The following is a 24393-nucleotide window of genomic DNA, read 5'->3' as shown; positions in this document are numbered from 1 at the left end:
CATTACGGACCTGCTCCAACTTTCGGAATCGGAATCCGACCCCGATATCAAAAAATCCACTCCCGGTCAAACTTTCCAAAATTTCAACTTTCGCCATTTCGAGCCAAATTCAACCATGGACCTCCAAAACACAATCCGGAGGCGCTCCAAAGTCAAAAATCAGCCAACGGGGCTAACGGAACCATCAAAATTCCAATCCGAGGTCAAATGCTAAAAGTAAAGCTTGGTTAACTCTTTCAAATTTAAAGCTCCCTAGTTGAGAATCATTCTTCCAAATCAGTACCGAATAACCTAAAAACCAAAACCGACGATTCACATAATTCAAAATACATCATACGGAGCTACTCACACTCGTAAACTACCAAGCGAAGTGCAAATGCTCAAAATGACCAGTCGGGTCGTTACATCGTCCTCCACATAACATACGTTCGTCCTCGAACGTGTCCAGAGTTGTTCTCAAAGCCACCAAACTGCCGTATAACCTTACCATGCACATACTCCGTATAACCTTACCATGCTCAAATGCTCGAAGCAATGATTTCTAATCATAGTAGCTGCTCAAATCAACCCGATGCCGGTAATAAACCTCATATCAAACAAAACCTCATTCTAAAACCTTCGTATACTGCCGATGACAAAAGAAACATGCAGAACTCATAACCATTCATCAGATCAACCAGTCATGGAATTCCCTCTCATTCAACAGAACTATAGCAAATTCTAAGCCGACTTTCGATATTATCCTTCCAAACATGCTATAATCAATTTCGATAGTATCCATCCTAGGTCCAATTATCTCATCTCATCCAACACGAACACTCTAGTGACATGCCACATCAATACAATCTGACGCCATAACCCGTGCAATCCGTGCACCAATAAGCAACCTTCCAAATATACTCAAATCATGGAAAACTGATTCAGACGGGAGAACTGTCCCGCAAGCTCCACAAGTACCACCATGACGCAATGCTAAGAACCTATCACACACTGTAGAACCAAAACACACGAATCTAACACAAAGGATCAGATCTTAACATAACTCGACTGCAATGTATGACCCTATCCAAATACTGGTCCATACAAAATACCTCAAGCCACCCTGCTAAAAATCAATAATCATGTGCAATTCGACATCAAGTACTCAAAGTGCACTACCATAACCATTTAGAATCAAATGACACAATGCCACACAAACCCGAAAGAACATAACCAATGCGCAATCAATCATGCATCACCCAAATACCCATCTCGAGCAAATTCCGCCATAAGGCCCCAATAGAACCGCACCATATGTGCATATAACCAACGAATCACAACTCATCATAGCATAGAAGAGTAACTCACTGATCATCTCAGAACACGAATAAGCCTAACAACAACCGAATAGCACATCCCTCAACAATAGCAGTATGGAGCCAACCAATCCGTCTCGGTGTAGAATACATATCCTAATTGGGCCTACCAATGGACCCCCAAATCAACTCTGGTCACCCACAAGTAGATAAATAACCCTCCGAAAATCCACAATGACTGAATCATAATACATACTATCATCTAGCTAGCTGTGGCCACAACCTCACAATCCACAACCATGAAACAATCTGCTCCTTAGAACTCCCAGCCTCCAAATCCATAAAACACATGAAGCACCATATCTAATTCCATCTCCACCGCCAAAATGTCTAACACATCTCTCATACACGATCATCCCACGAGAAATGCTTCTAAAATTCTTCCGTGCCACCTAGAAAAATTTGAATATCAGCAGTCGATCAACCAGGAGAGTGCCGCAATACCAGGGAAGTATCCATAAATCAAAACACATTGCCCCTTCTGAAATGTATACTCTCATCAAGCCATACCAAATAGTAATATTATTTACCTAGTCATCTGAAACCGTCCATGTTTCCAAACAAAACTGTGATCCCGCTCACGTAAATCTCAATCTCACATAACACACCGCATATACCATGCCATCATATGAAAAATACGAGAACTTCATAGTCCACTCCGAGTCAAAAGCAACTACATACTCAATTAGCCAAGGACCTTCAATTTGATTTCATCCAGAAGAAATTCACTATAATCCAAATGCTCCTCATGCCAGCAGGAAATATACCCCTCGAACCTTGGTAGAAACCATTGAGAACTCTTTGAAACCCATTTTCACATAACCAAGCTATCAGAACCGAATCTCTCTAACTCAACCCATCCACACAGGTCTCCAAAACCCAAGAGCATTGCCACGAAACACCTGTGGAGACTAGCCACATCATAAGTAACCAAAGAACCGATTATATCCATTACTGTGCTAACCCAACCTTCTATCAAGCTATCATATTTCTCCAAGTCCTTTCCAAATTGCCTTCAAATTGATACTGCTCCTTGCTGGAACACCACGATCCTTAGCCAAAATTCACCACACAAGAGACCCTAGTATAAAACCACAACGCCCTAAGGCCATAAGCCGCTGACTCCTCTCTTAAGCACCCCAAAGCACCATAACAGTGACACCCACTCTAAAGAGACTTTATGTGAACATAAAATTATTTCCTTCACCTTCTTGATACTGAAATGCATAATCCACAATGATATTAAAATGCCACAAGCCTCGATACCGTCCAATGCAAATATCAGATCCTAGCCATATACAAATCTTGAAAATTCCAAATCGCTACATATAAATCTTGAATCCATTAGAACCATTCTCTAGAGTCATCCACTCTACTCAAGTCTCAATTGAACTGACCAAACGGACCGAACGACCTGTGCCCCATTAGCATACCAACACCTAAGGGAATAAAGAGTAACCCACACTCCTAAGAAACTGACCAAATTCCTAATCCATGAACACTACATCCTTTGCGAACAACCACTCAATTATTTTATGATTCCCATATAGCGAGCGCTCATGTACGCATACGAATGCGTGGAAAGAATTCAAATAGTTATGCTTCGAGCTGAATCAATAACGCACGATAAGGAAAGATAGATGGGAAGTATATCCTAAATGTCCTGTAGCCTTTCAAAGATAGGTATGGACGTCAAAGATGGGAAGTATATCCTAAATGTCCTGTAGCCTCTCGAAGATAGGTATGGATATCATCATACCGATCCGAAAGACTCTACTAGACACTTGTTCATGACTTGTAGAACCTATGAACCTAGAGCTCTGATACCACCTTGTCACAACCTAAAATCCGACTAGTCGTGAAGGCACCTAACCCAACTCGCTAGGTAATTCAATTAACCACTAACCAATTCCAATAACAATTAATAAAACAATTAAGTAAAGAAATATCTGCATCTAATACATTCCCTAAGAAGTGGTAGTACAAGTCATGAGCTTCTAAGAATAGAATTTACAAAGCGAAAATAAAATAAATACATAGTCTATTTGAATAGTACATAAACAGAGTTTTACAGATCTAAAGCTCCCACGAATAAGAGGCAGCTACAACCGGGACGTAGGTACATCTTCAATCCATCTCCCATCGAACATAGCAGCATCAGTCGCCAACATCTGTACACAAGGTGCAGAAGTGTAGTATGAGTACAACTGACCCTATGTACTCAATAAGTAACAAACTTAACCTCAGGTTGAAAGTAGTGACGAGCTAACAGAAAGGTCGGGGCCAATACCAATATTCCACAACAGTTCATAGCAGCATAGTACACGCAACAAAAGTGTATCTCAGAAATAAAAGGCTCAGTCCGTTCACAGTTCCAGAAAAATAGGCATTTCTTTTCAAGTATCTCAATGAAAATCCAAATCTTTTACTGAAAAAGCCAAAATACGAGTAAGTTTGAAAACTATGATTTTTCCCAAAAACTCCTTTCGACAAATAGTAAGATGTTTCATTTCTAGATAGCATGAGGAAGGTACTTCTTTATGCCTATATGTCAAGATACACGTAAAATCATAAATGTCCCAAAAACTGGGTAGCAGAAGGAAATGCACCTCTATGTATGTATCTCAAGTATGCATGTCAAATGCAATGCATCTCGATAATGAGCTCATGTACGCACACTCTCAGAGTACTCAATCTCACTGTCTCTCATTCTCTCTCACTATGCTCAGCACACTCAATCACTCAGCATTGTACAATACCCGCAGCGGCGTGCAACCCGATCCCTGTTTATAGTTGACTGCGCTCACTGGGGGTGTGCAGACTCCGGAGGAACTCCTTTCTGCCCATGCACTATATCGTTGCGACGTGCAACCTGACCCAATCATATAAGTAGCCATAAATCCCGTTCCGGAGGGGCTCCTTCAGCCCAAGCGTTATATCGTTGCGGCATGCAGCCCGATCCCATAAAATGTAATCAATATAACATGCTGCGGCGTGCAACCCGATCCCAAAATATCACCCTCACTCAGGCCCTCGGCCTCACTCAAGCATCAATCTCTCCAGTCTCTCTCACGGGCTCACAATGTCATGAAACTAGCCCGACAATAATGATCTGATGTATCAATAAATAACTGAGACTGAGATATGATATGAATGCATGAATATGACTGAGTACGAAATATCAGTGAAATCAGTGAGATGACAGTAAGAAACGACCACTATGGGTCCAAACAATATTGGCATAATGCCCAAACATGATATCTAGCATGATTGACAGGTTAACTATTTTATCACATGGTGAAAACACGAATATCAACAAAGTAGGACCACTATACAGTGCCATGGAAATAACAGAGTCCCAATTCACATGGTGCACACCCACACGCCCGACACCTAGCATGTGCGTCACCTCAACACTAATCACATAACACATATTTCGGGGTTTCATACCCTCAACACTAAGATTAGAAGAGTTACTTACCTCGAACAAACCAATACCAAGGCTGAGCAAGCCAAACGATGCTCCAAAGATACCATCCCACGCGTTCTGACCTCTGAACGCCTCGAAACTAACCAAAAACAACTCAAATGCATCAAACAATGCTAAAGGAACCAATCCCGATCGAAAAAGATCAAATGTTGAATCAAAAGCCAAAAATCGTCCAAAAGTCCAGCCCGGGCCCGCACTTTAGAACCCGACAAAATTTACAAAATCCGATAACCCATTCAATTATGAGTCCAATCACACTAAGTTTTACTCAAATCCGACTCCAATTCGATGTTCAAAACTCAAAAATTCATATTATGAAACTTTAGGCCAAAAGCCCCAATTTTCTTTTTAAAATTCACAATCCAATTACCAAAAATGAAAATAGATTCATGAAATATAATCAAAACCGAGTAGAGAATATTTACCCCAATTCATATGGTAAAAATTATTTCAAGAATCGCCTCAATACGAGCTCCATAGCTCCCAAAATGATAAAATGGTCGAAACCCCCGAAATGAGATTTAATATAATCTGCCCAGCTATTACACTTCGCGAACGAGGACAATCACACGCGTTCGCATAGAACAAATGCACACCAGCTGAAATTTCTCTTTCGCGAACGCAACACCACAGACGCGAACGCGATGAACAAACTCCTAGAGCTACGCGATCGCATACCACATTTCGCGATCGCGAAGAACAAACGCCTGACATCCTCAGGTCTTCCTTCCTACTATACGAACGCATCACCATGCCCGCGAACGTGCTGAACAAATGCCTCACCCTCCGCGAACGCGACTCTGGACTCGCAAAAGCGATGAACAATCCTACTCAGTCATCCAACAACCCTACACGATCGCATTCTATACTCCACGATCGCAATTAAGGAAACCAGAAGCCCAGAATTTTGCAGAACCAGCAGTGCAAATATGAAGGAAAATAGCCTTAAATCAATCCGCAACACGCCCGAGCCCCTCGGGACCCCGTCCAAACATACTAACAAGTCCTATAACATAACACGGACCTACTCGAGGCCTCAAAATACACAAAACAATATCGAAATGACGAATCACTCCTCAATTCGAATTCAATAATCTTTGAAACTTCAACTTCCACAACCGATGTATAAACCTATCAAATCACGTCCGATTGACCTCAAATTTTACACACAAGTCACATTCGACATTGCAGACCTGTTCCAACTTTCGGGATCGGAATTCGACCCCGATATCAAAAAGTCCACTCCCGGTTAAACTTTTCAAAATTTCAACTTTCGCCATTTCGAGCCAAATTCAACCACGGACCTCCAAAATACAATCCGGACGTACTACTAAGTCCAAAATCACCCAACAGAGCTAACATAACTATCAAAATTCCAATCTGAGGTCAAATGCTAAAAGTCAAACTCGGTTAACTCTTTCAAATTTAAAGCTCCCTAGTTGAAAATCATTCTTCCAAATCAATCCTGAATAACCTGAAAACCAAAACCGACGATTCACACAAGTCAAAATACATCATACGAAGCTACTCATGCCCATAAACTACCGAGCGAAGTGCAAATGCTCAAAACGACTGATCGAGTCTTTACATTCTCCGACCCATAATAAGTGACCATTTTACTTTTGGCACACTCATTAAGAAAATATGAACTGCTAGAGAAAAGAATCTGTATTTACTAAATAAACCTTAATTAATTGTTACCTTGGCACATCAGAATATGTAAATAAGGCCAAAATTAGAAAAATAAAATTAATTCCTTCTTGATTATATAGATAGACACTTATTTTGGACCAAAATAAAAAGGTAAAATGGTTACTTATTGTAGAACGGAGGGAGTAATAAATAAACTAGCATCTAAAATTTTTATCTCATTCCACTTCGATGATTGTAAACCTCTAAAATCTTTTGGTGCAATCAAAGTAAAATTATACTACCTCCGGTCCACAATCAATGACGTTTTGATCTTTGGCACACCCCTTAAAAAAATACTAACTCCTAGAAAAAAAAAGTCTTTTGACTAAATTACCCCTAATTAAAATTTGTATATTACTCCCTCCGGTCCATTTTAATTGATTTTTTGGCCTCTTTTTTGTGGTCCGCAATATTTAATTTTTTTCAGATTACAAGAAGGAATTAACTTCTTTTTTCTAAAGTTGCTCTTGGAGTAAACAGCCTAGGAGTATTTGCTATATTTCAAATGAAAAAATTAAGTTTAATATGGTCAATTTTATTATTAATAATACTAAAAGGAGAATTCCTTAATATGTGTATAAATAACCAAAAAATCAATTAAAGTGGATCGGAGGGAGTATTAACTTGACATATTGAGATATGTATATAAGAAAAAATTTGAAGGGAGAATTACATAATAATACACTCCACAAGTTAATCTTGCAACCGGATGACCCAAATTTAAGTTTACAAATATGTAGCCCAATATTAGTTGGCTCAGGTTCGAAAACAACCTTCATGCCCTTTTTTATTCTGACATAAATTTTTTATGGTTTTTCATTCTGTTTCTTCCTCCAAGTTTATACATTCCTATTCTAGCTATAAAAATATAAAAAAAACATACCTAAAATCTCTTATTCTCCAAGTCATATATAGATGAATTTGCTTCAAAGTTTCTGATTTGGCAAAAAAATCAACAAGGAATGAAAATTTTGAAAGTTCACGATCTAGCAGAGAAATCAACGAAAAAATTAACTTTATACATAAATTGTTCGAAAAAAGTAAGAAAAATACAAAAAAATTATTTTCAGTTTTAACTGCATGTGTACAGTACGTGTATAATGATGTATAACTTTGTATAAACTTGTGTATGAAATGTTGAATAATGTATACCGGTATTTCGTTGGCATAAAAAAGCAAAGTCAGTATTAATAGAAAACATAGAGAATGCGAAGTAAAAGCAAAAAGAAAAATCTAAACAAAAAGTAACCAAAACAAAAGCAAAAGGGAACTGCGGCAAAACAAATACAAAAACATGCAACAAAACTAAAATTACTACAGTGAAAGAGAAACTTATTTCAAAAGAAAGATCAATGTTGATAACAATATTTTAACACCCAATATACAATATTATACAACATTATACCCTTATTATAATTTTTTATAATGTTATTAATATTGTATAATGATGTATAACGGTGTATATAAAACTGAATTTCATCTTCAACTGGTATGGTTCCCAAAACTAACGTTAATCAAACACAATTAACCCAACATTCAAAATTCATATCATTACAAGCTTTTACAATAATTTTTAACTTAACCCAATCACTAGAGTTAGATTTTCCAAATCTGAGTTGAACTTAGAGCTTCAAAGCTCCTTCAATGGAGTTTTTAATATGAATGCAACAAAACTTCAATTTTAAATTTGGACACTCATCAATCGAGATTCAAATATTTGAGATCTATAAATATTTAGGAAGATTAAGCAACTTAGTAGAAAAAATGCTTTAAATCAAGTTTGAGTTATATAAATATTCAGATCTATGTGAGTGAGAGAAGAGAAGGAAAAGAGAAAACAAAGAGAAGCGGGTGGAGAGTATAGAGTGTGCTGGGAATAGAGAAAAAAGAAAATAAAAAAACCCTAAAAGTGTGTCTTTAATAGTGGATACAGGCTGAAAATTTTCTTTCCGATTACGTACAGCCTGGGCTATATCAAGTAAATACTTCAAACGTGGGCCATTTTTGATGGGTTGTTGGGCCAAGTGACAAGGAGCGTAATTCTCCCAAATTTAAAAAACTAAAGTTAATTCATTCTTGATTATGTAAAAATGATACTTATTTTGATCCAAAACAAAAAGACCAAAAGGTCACTTATTATGGACCGGAGGGAGTATAACTGGAAAATATGAAGTACTTTTTGCAATATTAATAGTCTGTTTGGCTAAACTTCTTTTAGACCGAAAGAAATTATTTGGTCAAAAATACTTTTTCCAAAGTTAAGGTATTTGACCAAGATTTTAAAAGGGAAAAATGTACTTTTGACTAGAAGTAAAGTAGTTTTTTGAGAAGTTAAAAAAGTAGCTTCTCCCCAAAAGAATTTTTTTTTAAATCACTTTTAAAAAAAACTATACTTAGAAATACTTTTTAAAAGTTGTTCAACAGTAATTGCTGCTCAAAGTATTTTTCAAATTAATTAGCCAAATACAAATTATTTCTTATCAAAAGGACTTTCTTAAAAAGAATTTAAAAAAAAAACTTTTCAAGATAAGTTGATTTTAGAAGTTTGGCCAAACAAGTTATAAGTTAGGTTTCTTTTTTGTATATATACAAAATTTTAAATTTATTTACCTGATTTATTTAAGTTTTCCTATTTATAGCAAGTAACTAAATAATTTTACAAACTATATACAAAATATGGTAAAAATCTACAATTTATCTATAACTTAAATATATTTTTTTTGTGCAGAATCCTGTCTAAAATTACAATTTACCTATACCTTATATGCAACTGTGTTAATTGTCAATATTTTGTATGTCGTTTCTACATCCAAAATACAAAATATACACAAATTATTTATGTCTTTTTCTTCGAGTTTCAATATGAAATTCTAACCCTACCCACCTCGAATCTTCATCAAATTCTCTCGAAATTGAGATATAAAACCCAAGGATATTCCCAATCATTTGCAGCAACACTCAATCCAAACAAATAACAATTTCACAAAATTCGATTTTCGAATTCAAACTTTTGAACATTTTTAATGGTTGTCAATAAAGTTTCGCGATACAATTACGTTCCGACTCTATAATTTTTTAAAAGGGAACTTTTGTCTGCAAGCAAACAGATTGTCAGTGTCATTCAAATAGTTTTCCTTTGAATTGTCATTAATCGCCTAATTGGATGACCATTGCTCATAGAAGAAAACCTTAAATGTTGAGAGGCCACATAGCTTAAGCTTCTAGGTTAGATGAGGAAGAAGATAGAGAGAAAACAGAAAAGATTAGATTCTAAGATATTATTTTGTATATAATTAGTAAATTATATATCAAAACTTGTAAGTTAAGACTTCAATATCGAGGGAAATCAGTTTCAAAAGTATATGACAAAATGTCATTAGGTTTGGAGAGCATATTATTTCAACTTGGGCTACTGTCATTGTAGGTCCACATAATATGGGCCTATTTAAATGATAGACTGGGCTCGGGATTTTGTGGCATCAGCTTTCCAGTTCTGCGCTCGTTTTGCATCCAGCTTTATGTTTGTTTCCTATTAAATGACTCGTTTGCAAAAACTTTTCCTTTTAACTTTCACGTATATTTGTATTTGGTGTATTGAGTTATGATTCTATGTAAAAGTATAATACGTCCCACCAGATTAACCTGCGCAAAAGAAACTACTTCGCCCGAGTCAATTTAAAATTTAGAGTCAATAAATTCAGAATAAATTTTATTTTATTTTGTGTATATATTTTAAATTTATTTCTTAGTATTTATACATAGCAACGTGTTAAGTTACATCTATAGAACCCACCCTTCATTATCGACTAAATCCGAGTACATGTTTCGGACCATATAACTTTACAATAAGTATTCTACTATTATCCGAGCGTTACTATTTTTTCTTAATCTTTGTAGGATTAAAAATATGTAAATTTTTAAGAGATGGGCTATCCAAACACTTATTACAGCGTTTGAATAACACATGATTAAAGTTGAAGTCCAAAAAGAGTATTTGAAAACTGTAATATTTTATAATTTCTTAAATCCATTCATAGCAGTTTATGTATATCCCGGGACCATTGTATAATAATTCTACAATTTCTTGAATCCCTTTTAAACAGTTCTATGTAGATCATTTTATTAATTTCCATTAAACAGGATTAGATTAGTTAACAACTTATCTATTTGTCAAAACTCGACTCTAAAAAGTCAAGCTAAGAAAAAGAGAGGAAATGACCTAAAGCTACCTTTGAATCTATACTAATCTCCTATAATTGCCAACATTATCTGATGAGTAGATGATGTGGACTGTATATTCTGTTGATGACATAAAAAAAATCGTATCCCAAAGCAATTAAAAAATCCTTAAGATTTCCTATTTTATGAAATATAAATACACAATAAGCTGCGCTTCTAACCAAACATAGAAACCTCATATAGTTATCTCCCCTCTCAACTTTGAAGTGTAAAGGGAAAAAAACAAAGTTTCAGGTCACCATCTTTTCTTCAGTATATGCAACTCAACATGAGAAGCAACAGCAAAGAGAAAGAAATATTGATTGGTATTTCTGATCTGGAAGAAGATAAGCTGTCCCAAATGGTCAGAGATTTTATAGAATTGGATCATTTTGAAACTTTACAAGTTGATGAACTTGTTGATCATAATCCTACTACTTATCTTTCCTTACAGGTACTATTTCCTTATTATCAATTTTAAGTCTTCTTTTCCACCTTTTCTAATGTTGACTTCTTCTCTTCATCTTTATCCCAAATTTATTTTTTTCTTTCTTTTTTGGGTTTTATTGGTAGGATATTCTTGAGAATGTTACAGATGCTGAAACAGAGATTCTTGGGAAAATCTTGTTTTACTGGAGAAACATGGTTAATAATAATATGAAGCCTAAAGAGTTAAGACAATGGATTGTCAATAGATTAAGAATGGATCATTATGAAGCTTCTCTTTGTAAAACTTCTTGGATCACCACTTTTGGTCGTCCTTCAGGTATGTTTACTCGTCAAATTGCAAAAATATTTTTCAAGTAAAATTTATGTCCACACACGATTTGAACTTTAACTTACTTTTTTTCAATTTTAACTTCAAATACTTCTTTTTTGCAACTTTAGCCACATATATATTGTCCAAAGTCCAAACGCCTAGTTATGTAACCCCTTTTCTTTTTTGCTGATTTTTGTTTTTTGGCTTTGTGGGTGTTGAAGCATTTACATTTACAGGTGATTATGAATACATAGATGTGATGATGAAGGAAAGCAATGGATCAGTGAGACTAATAGTGGATATAGATTTTAGGTCACAGTTTGAGTTGGCTAGGCCTACACAAGCCTACCAAGATCTTTCAAATTCTCTTCCTTCAATATTTGTTGGTACTGAGGAGAAACTCAATGACATTATATCTTTGCTTTGTGCTGCTGCCAAACAGTCCCTTAAGGAGAAAGGTCTTCATGTTCCTCCTTGGAGAAAAGCTAGCTATATGCACTCCAAATGGCTCTCTCATAATTGCAAGAAAATCGCTTTGTTTGTCTGCATATGATTTAAGGTCTAAATATTTAGAAAGAGACTAATGGTAGAAATTAAGTTTTTCTTTTCTTTTTTCTTCTTTATGTTACGTACTATATAGTTTATATTTTGTATATTGTCAAAAGTGTATTTTGCTCCTGGCTTGTTATGAGCATTAGAAGTGCTTGGAGAATTTTGTTGATGCACTAATTATAATCTAATTATTAATGGTCTTTTGATTTTATGTTTGGTATTTCAAATTTTTTTGTCATGAGTATATAATTCTATGTCGATTTTGTTCCTCCTTTCTAACAAAATTTCGGTAAGCAAATAAATTTTTTTAATTGTAATTTTTGTTAGGTGTGTGTTAGATTTTTTTTTAAATCATATTTGGTTATTGTGTTCCCCGGAGAAAGGACAACATATTTATTATTATTATTATTTTTATCTTTTACGAAAAAAAAAATATAATTCTTTTATATTTGGCTAGTCCTTTTCTCTTGTAGAAAAAAGTTTTGAACTTTTATAAATCGAAAATCTTTCCTTCTCATTTAGTGACATGCATTCATAATGTAGCCAAAAGGGGTTTAAGAGTCTTGTTTAGGGGAAGAATTTATGAGACAAGTATTATCCTGTCACTTGTGTTTGATTCTTTGTAAGGTTGTTCTCTCGATATATATAGTGGATTGTTCATTTCTGCCAGTTGATGTAAGTCAATTGACCGAACAACATTAAATATTTGTGTCTCTTATGGTATATTTCTCTTTTGTTGTTTGATTTATCGTCATTCAATGTTTGTTTTACTATCTTCCGCATAACACCTAATTATTTCGATCCTAACAATTTTTCTTAAATATTGAACTAGGATTAATTGAACTGATAAATAAGAATTCTTTCTAATAGTAAGCCTAATTGGACTACTTAACATTTTACATATTTAATGACGACATTTATACTATCAAAGGAAAGCCTTAAACTATCATAATTCAAGATTGAGAATTGAATTAGCTCTTTGAGGGAATATTTCTAATGTATAATTTTCGGACCTCAATTTTGCGTAAGCATTTACTATTTTTTAGGCTTTCAGTTGAGCAGGACAAAAACAGAATATGTGAAGTGTAAGTTCAATATTGGGACGCATGAACCAGAAGTGAACGCGAAGCTTGATACCCAAGTTATCCTCACGAGAGATAGTTTTAAATATATATCTTGGGTCGATTATACAGAGTAACAGGATGATCGACGAGGATGTCACACACCGTACAGGAGCATGGTGGTTGAAATGGAGGCTTGCTTCTGCTATTTTGTGTGACAGGAATGTGTTAAAGGTAAGTTCTACAAAGCAGTAGTTAGACCGGTCATGTTGTATGGAGCCGAGTGTTGGCCAGTCAGGAAATGCATGTCTAGAAGATGAAAGTAGCAGAAATGAAGATGTTGCGATGGATGTATGAGTATACAAAAAAAGATAAGATTAGGAATGAATATATTAGAGACAAAGTGGGTGTGGCCCCTGTGGAAGAGAAGTTGAGGGAATCGAGGCTGAGATGGTTTGGCCATATGAAAAGTAGAGACGTTGATGCCCCGATTAGGAGGTGCGGGAGGTTGCCAGTGGCGAATCAGAGGAGGGGTAGAGGGAGGCCTAAGAAGAACTGGGGTGAGGTGATTAGGCAGGACATGACTCTGTTCCAGCTTACCGAGGACATGACCCTCGATAGAAAGGTGTGGAGGTCTAAAATTAGGGCGGTGGGTTGATGGACAGTCTAGAGTTTGCCTTGTCTTACTAGTAGTAGTTGTACTAGTCGAGGACCTTCCTATTCCTAGTCCTTTGTTTATATACGGTATGTCAGTATTAGCAGTGAGATTGACACTATTCTTGTTGTTTCATTTTCTTGGATCTCTGTCATTATTCGTTGTATTATTTGCTTACACTGTCTTATTACATTGTTGTTGCTAATGTTTCACTATTGCTCTATTCTTTTTAAGTTCTTGAGCCGAGGGTCTTTCGGAAACAACGTCTCTACCTTCATAGGTAGGGGTAAGGTATGCGTACATACTACCCTCCTCAGACCCCACTTATGGGATTCCACTGGGTTGTTATTTACTGTTTTATTTCCGACACCTCCTTTTTCTCTATTATTTTGTCGTCCTTGTTATAGGTGGGCACCAAATAATACTAGCTTTGAGCCTCAGATCGAGAATGCCTTTGGCTTAGGGATATTGGCATATTGCTTATACACTTTGTACTGAGGAAATTATATTACTAGCTAGCTTAGATCGATAATGCCTTTCGTGGAACTTCACTTCTTATTAGCCAGTAATATAATATTCTTATACCATATAAATATTTTCCACTGAATGGGAATCCGGATGATTTGTACATTTCCTGAAAATATGGAAATAAATATTATTTATTTAGTAATAACACTAATTAATTAATGCGTCCACCAATATTACAAAGGATAAGAGAGAGGGAAAGAAAGGATTACTTGGCTTACAAGTCATAATTAAACAATAAGATAAAGAAAAGATTCCCAATCTATAAAGCCATTTTGTCCAATTTCAACACTTGTAATTAATGTGTAAGTTAGGGTTAGCGATTTTCCTGTTTGAGATTCAAGCATATTAATAAAAGCACTCCATCCGTCTCAAATTATTAGTTATGATTTTTAAAAATAATTATCTCAAATTATTTATCATTTTAAAAGTTCAGAAGTAAATTAATTATTTTTTTAAATTCTATCCTTAATATTAATTGTTCTTGAATACTACAAATACATTAATTATAAGTAAGTATTAAATGACGAAAAATTATATCTTAGCACAAATAAAAGTAAAATAGTAAAAATTCTTTTTTATTTCATATTTTTTAAGATATATGTAAAAGAGAAACATGCCAAATATTAGACCGAGGGAGTAACATCTAACAAACCCCCAATTCAAAAAAAAAAAAAAACTTGTTAACTCCACGAAGCAATTGAGATGACGACTTCCCTTTTCTTCTTCTTCTTTTCCAATGTCTAAACTAAACATAAACTTTATCTCTTTTGTCATTATGGTAATTTCTACAAATGTTATTTCCCCTCATGACTCACTTAGTTATAATACTTTACTCCAGAGTTTAATTTCCTACCCTCTTCGGTCTACTTTAATTGATTTTTCGATTTTTTTGTGGTCTACAATATTTAGTTTTTTCAGATATAAAAAATGAACTAACATTTTTCTCAAAATTGCCCTTGGAGTAAAGAGCCTAAAAATATTTATTGTATTTTCAAGGAATAAATTAAGAATAATATGTTCAATTTTATTATTAATTAATGCTAAAAAGTGAATTCCTTTATATGTGTGAAAACAACTAAAAAAATCAATTAAAGTGAACCGGAGGGAGTATATGTTAACGATGTAAAAAAGTTTGCATTACTATTAAATTATCTTTATCCATTATATCTGATAATTTGCCTTTTTTTAAACTATAAAATTAACATTTTAGAAATAGTTATATATAGATAATTTTTGGATGACTAGATAATACTATAAAAATTTATATACTTTATTGATTAATTTAAACACATTTCATTTACATGGAAAGGGAATCAATCTATTCAACTAGCACCACCAAGAAACAGGAGAATTTGTCAAAAGTTTCTAAATTTAATTATATAGAACAATTTTTATAGCTTGATATTTCAGAGAACTCCCAGATAAGACAAAACTGATCATATTTGAACCGGTAAGAATGTAATTACATAATTCGGAAATGGCATTGACAATTTTCTCCTTCAATTATTCACTGATCTTAATTCTAGTATGACGAATTCTTTTCTGCTTGGTGAATAAATTATAACTATCTAAAACGCGTTCAGCCCCATTTTTCAGTAAATAATATTTTTAAATTCTGAACTTCAATACTTGAGTAGATGTAAAGTACGATATTAGTTTTTTTAAATCAAATTAATTACTTTTCATCCATCATTTCAGTACTTATTCACTATCACCACTTTTAATATACATGTTAGTTAATATTTTAATTAAATTGCATATCCAATCAAATATTATCATATAGAAATGGATAGATGAAGTAGATGAGGTTAATGTTTAATGATTATACCATTACAATTATATAACTCTATGACTGAATAAAAAAAATAGAATTAAAGCGATTGGTTAGACGAATGAAAGGAGAAAGCTAGAGTGCTATGAGATAATTAGTACGTAGTACAGGAGCAAGGAAAAGGATTTTTTTTTTTTACTTTTCTCAAAGGTCTATCGTACTGATAGTGGAGTTAGGCATGACTCCCACCTGTATATACCAAAAATAATAATTACACGGAGGAGGACATAAATATTTTCCTCATAAACATAGTGTAGATTGGTATGCACCAATCTAGTGTAGAGATGTTCAAAAGAAATTTAATATGGGAATGGAACACTCTTTCTTACAGTTTGATACTAAATGTAAATAGATACATATGACCCCACGTATTGATCTATAATGTAATAGCATCATTGATAGTGAAGTGATTTCTTCTTGGCCTGAATCTAAAATTTGGAAGGCCCTCTTGGTCTAACTTCAAACTAGCTCTAACCTTACTGGGAAGAGAAACAACTTCTGTGAAGATATCTTGTGTCATGGTATTCTCACCCATATTTGCTAGCTGATCAACAATGACACTTTCTTCTCTGAAAATATGAACAAAGGAAACTCTCTATTTTTTCTATATCCCAGATTTGTTCAACTAAATGAAAGACTTGCCACGATGGTTTCATCTTCTTGTTGATCATATTGACAATCGCCAATGAGTCTGATTCCACTATCACTTTTAAATGACCACTAGTACAACATAAATTGATCCATTGTAAAACTGCCTTAGTTTCAGCTATGTTATTACTACCCAGGCCATAGAAGTCAGCAAATGCAATCACTAGATTACCAAGGTGATCTCTAAGGACACCACCCCCTCCTGCTGTCCCGGGATTCCCTTTACTACACCCATCGATATTCAACTTCATCCAACCTCTCTCAGACTTCTCCCACTTTACTGATCTGGATGGCCAAAGTGGCTAATAAAATGCAAGGATGGCAGGGTAGACTTTTATCATATGGGGGTAAGGCTGTGTTGATCAAATCAGTGTTACAAGCTCTACCACTTCACTTGCTATCTGTGGTTCACCCTCCCAAAACTGTTCTGAAGCAAATTGAAAAGGTTTTGACCAACTTCTTTTGGGGTAAGGAAGATAATAGGCACAAGAGGCATTAGAAAGCTTGAAAAGAGTTGTGTTTTTCAGTGTGTGGAAGAGGAGCAGGATTCAGATCTCTCGAAGATATTTGTGACACATTCTCTGCCAAACTTTGGTGGAACTTTAGAACACAAAATACATTGCTGAAAAGTTTTTTGGAGGCTAAATATTGTAAAAGAGCCCACCTTGTAGCTAAAGAATGGGCCAATGGCCAATCTCACATGTGGAAGAGGATGACGGAGATAAAAAAAGTTGTTAAATCTTGTATTCTCTGGAAAATTGGTACAAGAATGGTGGCATTTTGGTGGGACAATTGGATTGGGTTGGGGAGTCTAGCCAATATGTGTCCAGTTGTTAGAGCGTCAAAGAATATTAAGGTACATGAGTTCATCCAGGGAGGAGCATGGAATTATGAGAAGGTGCTAGAGGTTTTGCCTATCGGTATAATCAATTCAGTGATTGGAATTCAAATACATGAAGATAAGGACGATAAACCTCTCTGGACTTCAGAAAACTCAGGATATTTCACTTGCAAATCTGCGTGGCAAGCAAATGGGAAGAGGAAGGCTGAGACTCTTACTAGTAAAAAGACTTGGCATAAGAACATTCCATTTAAGATCTCATTTTTTATGATGAGATTATTGCAATCAAGGATCCCAACAGATAATGCCGTAAAGAAGTGTGGTTATATGTTTTCTTATAAGTGTTGTTGTTGTTGTTGTTGTTGTTGAGTGTCAAATCTCACCTTCGCAGTCCTCCTGCCGAAAATCAATATTTTTCTTTGAAGCATATATCATGATTTGACAGTTTTTTTTTTCAAATTAAAAATTAAGTTTTATTTACTAATAAAACATACTATTTACCCGAAAAACGGATAGAGTTAAATTTGTACGTAGTTCTAAGGATATGTGATGCAACTTAATACAAATCGTAAGGATAAATAGAAATATCAAGTATGGATTGCAAAGAATGCAAAATAGATAAGGTTGCAAAAAAGATGAATTTTAGGACTAAACAAGTGGAATCAATTTTAGAAGTTTTAAAGAACAACTCTTTACTTTAGGAGAATATGACGCTCGAATTACAATGTAAGCAAAATACTTGCCCCTACAGAAATGATAACCAGCTCCTTTATAGTAGAGGTATATTACTTTAGAAATAATTAAAAATACATAGTGGGAGACCCATAATAAATCAGCTTTTTCACAATTCCTGCCAAGATTTTCTCTTTTAGTGGGATTACAACGGCTCTTGTCTATGAGCTCGATATTGACTCTAGTTTTCGGTCTTGACTCGAGCTCTCGATCTTGGCTTGAGCTCGATTCTGACTCGGATCCTTGAATTGATTCGGGATCAATGTTGACCGGTCTCTGGATCACAAGCCCGATAACTTTACTTTGTATCATAGTTCGATTTGGATTCGGGTTTGATAATGATATTGAGCTCGACATTGATCGGCCCCTCGGACTCGAAGCTTGTTTGTGCCATCTTCGGAACCCGTCTCGAAGTCTCGCTTCGATCGATTATGTTTTGAACTCGATCAATCGTACGAAGGCCGAAATCTATTTCGACCGTATACAGATAGTCCCCTCGTTTCTCAAGAAGAATATGGTGAGAAACGATATGATTTTTTAACGGCTCGATCGGATTATAAGCTGACGTTTACATTGGGCTCGACCATGACGCACGTGATAACTTTCCCATCGATTTAGTCTTTCAAGGTATTTAATGCATGTCAGACGGTGGTCGACCACCGCTGATACTGAACCGCCATTGCTTAAACCTATAAATAACCATTCTTTTTATCATTTATCACTTTTACATCTTTAGTCTTCCAAATTTCCCAATTTCTTTTTCATATTCTTTGAGTTTATTCGCAAATCAGTGATTCCTCTTTGCAAAATTCTTCTTCCAAATTACCAAATCTTCGTCACCTTATTTAAATCCAAAATTATCCCCCAAAAAGAAAAAGCTTCTTCTTCCCAATCCGCCGCCGATAAAACACAGGTGGATCCTCGTCCTTAGGAGTGCGTTCCGGCGGTGTGTGTTCTTACCTCCGATTTCAAACTCGATAAAGGTTTGCCGGTTCCTGGATGATGTGAGCTTGTATCGAGATATATTTGTTCAATAACTCGGGAGCACATCGAGCGGATAAAAAAGATTATAACTGGGAGAACAAAGAGGTGGTAGTGCCGTCTCCCGAAGAGGATATTGCTACTCACGTGAGAGGGCTTTTAAGCGTGTATACTTACCATTTCACGTTAGGTCCGCTCGACCCTGTTATCATAGATTTTTGTTATAAATACCTAATAACCCTAGGCCAGATACATCCTTCCTTTTGGCGGATCGTTATTTCGATCTGATATTTTGTGAGTAAAATCGAGGGGATGCCTTTCACCCTCGATCATCTTGTTCGATTATACCGTCCTCGCCTTTTTCGAGGAGGGTTAATAAGACTCCAACGTCGAGCTACCAAGGCTCTGTTCTCGAGTATAGATGAGGATAAGGATCGAGGCTGGATGGGCCGGTTCATTCGAGTAAGAACTTTGGACCTGATCCCCACCGAAAAGATTTCTTTTCCCGAGGAATAGAACATGAAGCGTGAGTGTAATTCTATTGTTATCTCCTATTATTTTGTTCTTTTATTTCTTTTCTTACTAATATTCCCCTTTTATGATGCAGCGGTTCCCTGGATGCCCGGTGCAGTGCCCGATCTCAAGAACTGGGTACGTGATCTGGTTTTGACCTGCCGAGCGCTCATGGCGCGACTTGTCAAAGGGGCGATGGGAGGCCAAAAATCACGGTGAGCACCTCTCTTGTATCTTTTGGTAATTCGAATAAGATGTTTTTCACACATTTTGATAATATTTTCCGTATGCAGGTGTGAGAAAGGATGCATTTTTGAGGCCCTCATCCGTCAAGGAAGAGTCTTCGGCCTCTATCCCAAAGCCGGTGAAAGATAATAAGAGGAAAAGAGCCCCCGTCCTTGAAGATCAAAAACCAAAGAAGAGGACGGCTCGTAAGCCAAACAAGAATGCCATTCCTTTGACCGTAGAATCAGTTCTGTGTCTGAGGGATGAAGAAGAAGAAGAAGAGAACGATGGGTCTGCGCTGGCGGCCCGAACAAAGAAGACCACCGACGTTCCACAGGCAGCTGGATTGATGGTGGTTCACAAGGCTCGGCCTCGAACTCAGGATATAATAGAGAGAGAGCTCTCATGTCTATTATTTACCGATTTTTATTCCTTACATACTCGGTACATTATTTGTACTGACGTCCCTTTTGCCTGGGGACGCTGCGTTTTATGCCAGCAGGTCTCGATAGACAGGTCGAGAGTCCTCCAAGTAGGCGATCAGCTCATCGGAAGATGTTGGTGCACTCCATTTGCTCCGGAGTTGCTTGTTTGGTCAGTATGATTTAGATGTGTATTGTTTGGTATGCCAGGGCTCTGTCTCAACCTTTATGACAATTATGTATTCTTAGAGGCTTGTAGACAGAAGTCATATACGTAAATGATTGTATGGCCTTGTCGGCCTATGTTTAGTGTACGGGTGGTTATTTTGGTCTTAGAGGCCCATATGTCTTATGTATAAGTTGGTATTACATGTTGTATTCTACCTATCTCACGGCAGCCTCTCCGGCTCAGTTATCTATGATAGTATAATACGAAAAGATACGTTATGTTAGTACTCGGTTAAGTAAGGTATCGGGTGCCTATCGCGGCCCATCAGTTTGGGTTGTGACAAAAGTGGTATCAGAGCAGTTCTGTCCTAAAGAGTCTACAAGCCGTGTCTAGTAGAGTCTTATTTATGGGTGTATTGTGCACCACACTTATAAGCAGGAGGGTACAGGACATTTAGGACTGTCACTCTTTCTTCTTACTCTAGATCGTGTGGTAGAGCCCAATTGTAAGAACTCAATTTCATAAACTCTATCTTATTCATAATACGACGATGCCTACATCCAGAAAGACGATTGGTAAGGGATATACCTTTGGAAGAATTGAGTCAGAGGAACTCGATTTTTGCATCCTACTTATGATGGATAAATGTAAGGTCTTCAACAGATCATGTGTATACTAAGACGTGTAAGCGTCTTGATAAAGAACCTTAAGGCAAGAATATCTATCCACCCTTATGGTGAAAGGCAATGAGAGATTCAGAAGATAGACACAAGTTTCAGCAAGTAAAAGAAGCAATATGAAAAAGGGTACAAGCTACCCAGCTAATGAAGATTATCGCAGAGGAATATAAGCCTTTTGAGTTACCTTCAACAATAACAGAGGTATGTACAATTGGCCACACCCATCTCATTTATGCCCTATGGGGGCTAACGGAAGTAGTATAAGAGAAGGCAAGATATCAGGATATAGTTGGGATTAGGGTAACCCAAAATAGTGGATGGATTGTTTGTGTTAGTTGACATTTCCAAAGGATATTACAAAGGTGCTAATAGATATCCTTGTGAGGTACCCAGAAGGTGCACTCTAAAATAGTACATCTAGATATGAATACTACAAAGATAGGCATTGGAAGCCTTAAAGGGATAAATATTACCTTAGTGTAGCTTACGTCCATAGTGGAGAAAGAATGTTAGGCAACCCAAAGAGCCAGTAGATGGAGCAAGGGGAGCTAAAATCAAAAGAATATCTTGTTCGAGTTTTCAGAATAAAGTGATAGACATAAATGTTAGCAGAAAAATAAGAAGAGAGTTAATGAAGCATTATGAGTAAGATGTGATACATGGATGACAAGGGTAGGTCAAAAAGATGATAGTATTACAGAGTCTATAGTCAAGTGAAGGAAAAGACGAGAGGTGACAGGCATTGAGACGACAAAAGAGTATTAGGCCATAAAGTCGTATCCTCATTTTGATAAATAAGTTTGTGACTCCAACGCGACTACCAGAAGGAAAAGTTAGACCCTAGAATAATAGAAATCGGTATGGGCTGGTGAACAAGATAAACTAAACGTGAGTTAAGGACTGAGTGATTGGATAATAGTCAGCATCATGAGAATTTCTGATTACATTCCGGCGAAAATAGAATGGACAACGGAAGAAGATTCATGAGAAATTCAGAGAATGGTTATTCAGGAAGACACTTCCCTAAAGCAAGCAATATAAACAAAGTTAAGCTTAAGGGACTGTATGTGCCAGTTATACTAAGTGTCACCATCGCGAGTAAGGAATTTTGTTATCCTTAGTACAGAAGGATTACCGCAAGGCGAGTAAGGGTCATTGATGATGTGAAAAGACTCCAAAGATGAAGAGGTAAAACATCTGTCGGTAGATCGTCCTAGCTCCAACTCTTAGTACTCCCATAAATGAGGGATATGGAGTGATGTGGCATTAAGTCGGAATTAAGCGGTTCTAGTAACTATGGAATGGTAAAGGAATACAAAAAAAATAAGAACAGGAATGAGATTGCACTGATTCAAATCCTACAGATATGCTACGATTCCAGAACATTATGCAAACACGATATCAAGGAAAGGAAGTAAGGGTTCCTACCCGAGATGTTATTGATAAATAAGGTGCCAGTGCAAGACGTAAGTTAAGACAAAGGAAATAACCCAAGAGAGTTTACGCGGAAATACAGATATGAAAATAGATGAATGAGCAGTTAGTAGTTGATTTAGGAAGAGACTAGTTATGGCTAGACAAGAGGTTACATACAAATCAACAGATCGTGCCAGATAAACATAGTAAAACCCAATATAGTAAATTCAGTCTTGTAGTTATGACATTGTAATACTTGAGATATATTCAGATAGGAGTTGAGGAATTTAAAACCGTATGAGTGTTACAAAAATAAAAGAGACTTCCACTAGGAGGACAGTCAAAATATCAGTTCAGAAGCAACCCTACAAGCACATGAGTGTGGAGGTAAATAACTAAGGATAAATGTAGGTGAGTACGAACATCAAAAATTCTATCGGGAATATGATGTAATGAGCTCGAAACTTTACAAGAGTCAGAGGATCCTCCCTAAATACTACAATAAAAGACTAGCTGAGGAAGTTAGGAAGAAGGCTTCAACCTAAGCATAGTGACCTAAAGAGGAAATGGTCATGTAAAAACAGTCTCACTACAACATTGTATGCACTCCATAAGGAAGTGGCACCTAGCATGGCTAATGAGCGGGAAATGAAACCAAAAGCTATTCGAGACCATATGAATTACACAAAATTCCGACATGCATGGGAACTAAGATAAGCTAAGTATGCACGCAACAAGGGGGCAGAAAGACCCGAAAAAGTAATTGCTTATGTTTAAAGAAAGCTGAGATGGAACAAAAGGAATTATTCGATCAATGATCCAGAGTTAGTTACATTATGAACTCACTTAAGAGTTTGGAGTATTATCCATGCAACATATATGTTGACATTCATACAGCCGTAGAAGACTCTGGTATAAGTTAAAAGAAAGAATTGAGCCGAGGACAAAGACAAAGGATTGAATTGCTAGAAGATTGTATCATGGATATTCTCCCATGAAAGGCTAAAGTGATAACTAATACCAGGAACCGCAGATCGAAAGATAGCTTAAGCTTACATGAAGGCTGATCAGAAGGAAGATGAAACTAAAGAATTAAATCAACCAAGTAAATCAGGAGTCTGATTATTGGACCCAGAAAATTATAGAAATTGTGATTGAGAACATTACAGGATCACCCTTAATATCAGAGGTACAAGAGAGAAGTACAACAACCATATTATATAACGGCTCTATGAGAAATCCAGTTAGAAGAGTATCAGCCTCATAAGAAGTCATTATGAAGCTCTCACCGGATTATGTATGTACCAGAGGTGCAAGTATTACAATAGAGCTTCAAGTTGTCGATGTGAACTATACCTCTATGGAAGGGAGGTCATGAAAGAGATAGAAAATGTGATGCGAGATTTTAAGGTAAGTAAGGTAAAGATGAACAACGTACGAGATACTCAAATGCAGAAGGTTGTGAATAGTCCATGCCTCAGATAGAAGGCTAGAAGCGATGGGATTCAGTATCTAGGAAGGATAACGGTGTCATTAGCGGCATATCTTCCAGCCTATGGTTTCTAGGTATTGAGAGGTCTAGTTAAAAGAGTAAAGAAGAGTTTGAGACGATGTGATGTCTCGC

General features: G+C 36.1%; 1 protein-coding gene across 2 annotated transcripts; it reads left to right on the top strand.

The window, feature by feature from the left end:
* The first annotated feature begins 10960 nt into the window (after positions 1-10960).
* On the top strand, positions 10961-12261 carry LOC107772475 (uncharacterized). Of its 2 annotated transcripts, none has more exons than XM_016591982.2 (3): positions 10961-11209; positions 11329-11521; positions 11752-12261. In XM_016591982.2, the coding sequence occupies exons 1-3, from the start codon at positions 11033-11035 to the stop codon at positions 12066-12068; spliced, it is 687 nt and encodes a 228-aa protein (XP_016447468.1). In that variant the 5' UTR covers positions 10961-11032; the 3' UTR covers positions 12069-12261. The 2 variants fall into 2 exon arrangements, with proteins under 2 accessions (XP_016447468.1, XP_016447467.1); XM_016591981.2 differs by having other exon boundaries at positions 11737-12261.
* The last annotated feature ends 12132 nt before the right edge of the window (positions 12262-24393 follow it).

This window comes from Nicotiana tabacum, chromosome 22 (genome assembly GCF_000715075.1).
Source record: "Nicotiana tabacum cultivar K326 chromosome 22, ASM71507v2, whole genome shotgun sequence".
NCBI lineage: Eukaryota > Viridiplantae > Streptophyta > Magnoliopsida > Solanales > Solanaceae > Nicotiana > Nicotiana tabacum.
The sequence above is the reverse complement of the archived record's forward strand: the minus strand, read 5'-3'. Positions and strand labels throughout refer to the sequence as shown.

Excerpts from the sequence above, each read along its gene's own strand:
- LOC107772475 (XM_016591981.2), top strand. The coding sequence starts at position 11,033 with ATGCAACTCAACATGAGAAGCAACAGCAAAGAGAAAGAAATATTGATT. Across the intron at positions 11,210-11,328 it reads CTACTTATCTTTCCTTACAG|GATATTCTTGAGAATGTTAC; the intron begins GTACTATTTCCT and ends TTTTATTGGTAG. Across the intron at positions 11,522-11,736 it reads CACTTTTGGTCGTCCTTCAG|CATTTACATTTACAGGTGAT; the intron begins GTATGTTTACTC and ends TGGGTGTTGAAG.